Here is a 6,369-nt window from a genome sequence, read left to right as displayed (position 1 = left end):
TTTTACAACCATCTACTACCATTACATACCGACAAATGCATTGAGATGCAGAGGGATATTTAGTTGATGAGCAACACTGTCAAATTCCAAAGATGACTACTATCACTCAGAACAGACTACAGTTTAGGCAAAGATTAATGGTCGGAAAGGGTTGATCGGCAAGATGATAAAGATATCAAATGGGTAGATTGGTTGTCCATAGAAAAAAATTGGCAACAAAACTGTGTTGTTGATTTACTTTGATCTCTCTTTTTTCTTATATTATGGGTGCTTTTGTCATCCAAGAGGTAACTCTAGATAAAGCAACTCAGACAGATTGTATTTAATTTGAGTGATCCTGTATTTAATTAATTTCTGTGTTAACATGCTATCTAAGACTGTATACTTTTTAATTTCAAAATTTTAGCTTGAATGGAAAAAAATATTATATAATTCATAACTTATGTGTCACTTTATTGTATGTTTTGAAAAAACTGATGGGGCACTATCAATCATTTGGAAGAAATGATGTGACAATTGAGGACATTGAGGTAGAATATTATCTAAAGGATAGTGGTTATATCTCCCATATAAAAGAATGATTGATTTTTTTTATGACATCAATTATTTCATCGCATCTTGCATAGATCTCAAAGCAGTCAAATCATTTTCATCCATCCATCCGTGCAAATCTCAAAGTAGTTCTTGTTACTCAGACTCCAATAGTATCTTTATTGAGAGTCTGATCGAATACTTTGATAGATGGTAGCCACTCTTCAAAACGGTCGGACCTACAAGAAATTTTCATGCACTGGAGCATGTTTGACGAGAACCCTTTAATACCTAAATCAATCGGAGCTTAAGAAATGGATGACTTATGCATCAAAGGGCTCACTGCCGAATATACTTCGACGTACGAGCTTTTCTTACAGATCTGATCATTTCAAAGGACGACTACTATTTATCGGGAGCACCTAGCCGAACTTTTGATAGAGGTGCTATCGGAGTCGAGCGGCAATCTAGCTATTGACATCATAAAAAAACGTGAATCATTCTTTTATGCGAAGGATGTAATTTGAACCCTAGTCTAAATAGGAGGATGGAAGTAGCACATCTTGTGCATATTTTCTCTAAAATTCCTCTACACTTGCAATTGACTAATACATCTGTTCACACCATGGAACACAAATATAGTTAATCACACACCAATTAGTATAATTGGGAAAGTTATTGGGGTTAAGTTTACCATATTCATCCAGAAGGCTACTCTCTCAAACATCTTCATTACACCACATTGTCATGTCAAGATCAATATCCATCATCAATTTAGAATCAAATGGTTGTCGATCACCGATAGTACTCACCCCATGGAACACACACACCATTCCTCCCATCATGTGATCCTGTCCTCCATCCCACCATCCATCATGCTGGGCCTCATGACGGGACCATCACCTTTGTGGCACACGCTATCATTAGCGCACCCCAGTCGCATCAGAACACCCCAGTACCCCGCCTCCCCTAATCGACCAGCACTCATCCGTAGATGAACGGCTCCGATTCCAGACAAACAGCAACGCCGTATGGATAAATTTGTTCCCTTCCAAAATACTGTCAGTCCCCCAACAATTCCCTGAAAAGGTCACAAACCCGATTTTCTTGTATTTTCCAAGCACAAGAGAGCCGGTCTACAGATGCTGAGGGAGTGTTTGGGGAAGCGTAACAGAGTGTTTGTTCTTTCCTACCCTCTTCACTATAAAGAGGCGACGGAGGCCGACGCTCTCTCTCCCCTTTTTCTTTCTCCGCTATGATGATGTTGTCGGGTGGCTTCCACTCTGACTCCCCGCCACTTCTCCAGTTTCCGTAATGCCCTACGGGCGGATCGATTCCTCTCGTCCACTCCCTGTGAGTTCCCTCCAAATCCCCCCTTTTCTCTTGCCATTATTCTTCCGTCTCTCTGGATTCTTGATTCGATCCGTGTTTTCTTCGCTTGTTTAGGCGGATTTGAGCTGGGAAATGGATTTCTAGGCCGGTGGATTGGTGGAATTTTGGTTCTTTTACGGTTGTTTTCTTGTTTGTTATTTTATTTTGATGATTTGGAGGTTGTGGGGTTGATAAATTGGTTCTGGGTGTTGGTGTAGGGTTTCTCTTAGTTTGGTGGGGTTATGGGGTGGAACCCTTGCTGAGGGTTTCTTTTGAGGGTTAGGGCTTTGGGAGCTTTTTTCGTTGTGAATGGGTTTTTGGTGTAAGTGGGTTGTAATTACCTTTGTAAGTGGTTTAATTGAACGATGAGCCGAGTGTTGATGCATGGATCTGGACTCTGCTGGCTGCTTTTTTTTTTCCTGATTTGTAAGAATTTGAGGAAGAATGACATTGAGCCAGTCCTGGGTGATTGCAAATGAGGTTTTATGGAGTGAGTAAAGAAATCATTTAATTTTTTCATGGCATTTCTGTGGGAGTGGTCTTTGATTAATTATCTTGCATGGTAGTTTCGTCACTCTGCTATGTATTAGAGAGACTGGCTGATGTATAAGGGATAACTAGATGATTGCCTTATTAATATTTGGTTGTTAGGTCATGCTATTAGGATTCAAGATGGAGTTAGATGCCAAAAGATTCATGGTCATCGCTTGAAACAAAGTGACTTTTAGGGGATTTTCTAGTGTTAGATTATGATTGAATTTTCTACTTGACTCTGACCCATAGTTATATATTATCTATATGGAAATTTGTTCCATTAGGGAAGATTTTATGGATTTTTGAATTGTATTTGGTTGCTTCGTTTAGATCATACAAGCCAAATATGGCAGTCCTCATGTGATAACCTCTTCTTTCAGCAAATTCATCCAATCAGTTGATCCTGAAGCCAAAATCCAAAACCAACGTATCTGAAATTCATCAAACATTAGGTCTCTTGTCTGATATGACCTTTAAACTCTCAGCTATGAGCTGCTAGAACTTATGAAGATTTTTTTTCCCCATATAGTTCATGTTTATCCTAGACAAATATGAAATTCAAGCTAAATTAACGAAAATTCTAATGTGTGTAGGATTTTTGCTTCACTAGTTGCTTTTGCTTGATGAGGCTTGTCCTCAAGCTTTTTCTATGATTTGGAGCAGAATATCTAAGTCCTAGTTCCTAGATTCGAAAAGCTAAAAGTTACATGAATGGAATAGCAAAAAAAAAAAAGTTTCTCATCATAGTCAAATGATATTATGAGTATCAGGCTGCTTCACTTTTTACTGTTTCATTTTGTGGTACTGGTAAGTCTAAGATTGGATATGGCATTAATGCTTGCATCCTTATCAGCACCAACGAACACTTGAACTTCCATGATTATTGATTTGATAACCGTTAGTATAATGCTTGACTTTCAGTTGCCTCTTCTAAGCAAATAAATCAACCATGCCCACCCTTAGGGATGAGAAGGTGTAGTGAAGGAGTTGGTGATCTAAACTCAAAATCTTGATTATGCTATCTTATGTAAAGTTCAACCTTGATAAATGATCTCCTTCACTGGATTTATGTTCCTGAGGGTGCTCTGTGATAGGCAGTAGATAGCAGGGGCCAAGATAAGTTGAAAAACCTTGTAATCTTTATTATCACAGAGAAATAGAGATAGATAGAACTCTTTTACAAGAACGAACTCAAGTCTCAGTACGGGTGACAAAAAGGAGTCGTGAACTCTTGTCAATCATTTTCGCTTTCCCTGTATATGTCAGCAATAGCTTCAGCCTTCTTGCTTCTTACTTGGCTTGCTTGAATTTACCAAAAATTCTAAACCGCTAATGACATTTTTCCATCATAACTCTACTTGACAGAGATGATTTGTACAAACTTGACACAGAACATTGGGTGATTTATATCATGGTGGTAAATGGAGATGGTATGAAAACAGAGGGGAAAAAAAAAAGAGAGGAGGAAAAAGAAGACAAATGGGTTGTGAAATCCACACCAGGAATAAAATGATTCACTTCAAAGTAAGCATCAAGGATGTGCTACAACGTTGTTAAAGAATCAATCTTATGGTGACACAGAAGTTTAAAAAGAGGGTTTTGATGAAGCGTTGTGACCCATAATGTAGGTTGTTGACCTTTCATGAGGAGGGGACTGAAGAAGAAGGGCTTCTTGAGGATGTTATCTATTGGATGGAGGTCTTATTCTTTCTGATGGATCAGATGGTTATAAAGAGATGATACCTGATGAGGATGTTATCTGTTTTTATAAGAAAAATTCATGATATACATTCATATGGAAACTGTCTTTTCAATCATGTATTCCACTTGTTCTTGTCACTGTAGACATATATCATGAAGGCACATTTTTCAAGTGTATATTTATTATAGAAAAGAGACTTATTTTATGTTTCCCTTCAAAATTTTCACTGTGTGCACCTCACCCAAGAGCACAGGAAGGTCATTTACGATCAATTGTCTCAAGATACTTCTCAAGGAATTTTTGCCATATTATAGTAGGCATGGATCATTAACTCATTTAAAGTTGCACCACTTAGGGGCCATTGTAATGTTTTGTAATCCTAGAAGGACTCTTGACCAATTAATGATGATCATGGGGATCTTAGAATGTACTGATTCTGTAATGGATGCCTGATCAATATGATGCCTGGCTCCTAATTCATGCCACAAGCGCCAATATAGAGGTTGTTTTAATTTACCTTATCTCAAAAGTTACAATATAATGAGACCAACTGTCTGGCTAATGTATAATTTATTCTAAACCTAATATAGAGCAAATGAGTGATGCATCTAATTTTTTACTAGGAAGCATACCCCCAAAAGTAAGGAGGTTATGTATAGTTTAAGATACTACCTAACCTGTTCAATAGGCTCAACTAATTTGGCAGGAATTAATTCTTTGGTTAATTGTCTGAGTGCAGAATTTCTATCAATCTTGGTATAAGACAAGTTAACCATGAAACACCATATATCTCCTTTAAAATCCTACCTTACAGAAAAAGGAAGAGTAAAAGTGTAAAACACAACTGGCTGAGAAGATGCCCTCAATTTATGCTCTCATGCTTGCAAAGAATGCATAAAATATAATTAAGAGTGTTAGCCTGCCACTTGGTTGCTCTAAGCCATTCGGTTTTACCTGGGGTGCCCTTTCTCATCTGGTGACAGTGAATGTTGTGCTAGCATCGGTTTAGTTTCTTGTTATACATGTATGATGAGAAGGGCACTGAATCAATGTAACCTGCAACTATACAAGCAGAGAGTACCATTTGTAGTTTGGTTGCTACAGATGTTGTGGATGCTCTGCATCATTAATCTTTTGGAATCTGATTTATAAGCAGCATCTTGTGATGCAGTTTTGAACAAGTTGAACTTTCTGTATGTGATCCAAAATTTGATATGAGTGAGACTTTCACTGATTTTGACAGGGATTTTCTGCCATGGCTGATACACAGTCTGTTGCTACACTCATCGATTTTACAACATCGAAATTACAGCAACTGCAGCAGGCTTTTTCTGAACTTGAAAGCCATAGTGCCATATCTTTGAATTTGAAATGGAAAGAGCTTGAAGAACACTTTCATGGGCTTGAGAAGTCTCTAAAGAATAGATTTCATGAGTTGGAAGACCAGGAAAAGGACTATGTCACTAAGGTCGCAGAGGCCCAAGAGATGCTGGAGAAGCAGGAAGCAGTGGTTGTGGCCAAGGAACTTACTTTGTTGGACCGGTTGCAGGAGAAAAGAGATTCTGCCTTGTCTACTATATTTGAGAAGCAAAAATCTGCTCCTTCAGAGCCCATCATTAATGGCATGAGTAGTGGTGTGCCTGATTCTGTTGTTGAAGAAAATTTAGATGTTAAGATTGCCAAATCTTGCACTGAAGATGTGAATCCTGGTGAAAATGGCAATGCAGATGCCAAGCCTCATTCTGAGTTAATGAAATTATGTGAAGAAATGGATGCAGAAGGACTCCAAAAGTTCATTTCAGATAATCGTAAGAACCTCAGTTCCATACGTGAGGAAATCCCAAGTGCATTACGAAGTGCAACCAACCCCTTCAGTCTGGTTTTGGATTCCCTGAAAGATTTCTACACTGGAGAGATTTTAGGATTAGATGGGAAGAAGGATGGGAACCTTTTGGGCCTACGTAGGACTTGTCTCATGCTAATGGAGTCTCTTGAGCAACTGCAGGCAGATTCTGTATTGGATTCCCTATCTGATAATCAAATGCTGACATCAGAAATTAGAGAACAAGCAAAGGTGATTGCTACAGAATGGAAACCAAAGTTGGATGATCTTGACATTGATGCAAGCAGTGGGAACTCATTGGAAGCTCACGCATTTCTCCAGCTTTTGGCTACTTTTGGAATTGCTTCTGAATTTGATCGAGATGAAATATGCAAACTGATTCCAGCAG

General features: G+C 38.5%; 1 protein-coding gene across 1 annotated transcript in view; it reads left to right on the top strand.

The window, feature by feature from the left end:
• Positions 1–1,766: 1,766 nt before the first annotated feature.
• Positions 1,767–6,369, top strand: part of LOC105051512 (FRIGIDA-like protein 3) — a gene marked incomplete at its 5' end in the record, with an annotated part of 11,113 nt that continues 6,510 nt past the window's right edge. Inside the window, 2 exon segments of the mRNA XM_010931995.4 lie at positions 1,767–1,884; positions 5,382–6,369. The exon segment at positions 5,382–6,369 is cut by the window's right edge and continues 63 nt beyond it. Of these exon segments, the coding sequence (XP_010930297.1) occupies positions 1,846–1,884; positions 5,382–6,369 (1,027 nt within the window).

This window comes from Elaeis guineensis, chromosome 9 (genome assembly GCF_000442705.2).
Source record: "Elaeis guineensis isolate ETL-2024a chromosome 9, EG11, whole genome shotgun sequence".
In the NCBI taxonomy this organism is placed as follows: domain Eukaryota; kingdom Viridiplantae; phylum Streptophyta; class Magnoliopsida; order Arecales; family Arecaceae; genus Elaeis; species Elaeis guineensis.
The sequence above is the reverse complement of the archived record's forward strand: the minus strand, read 5'-3'. Positions and strand labels throughout refer to the sequence as shown.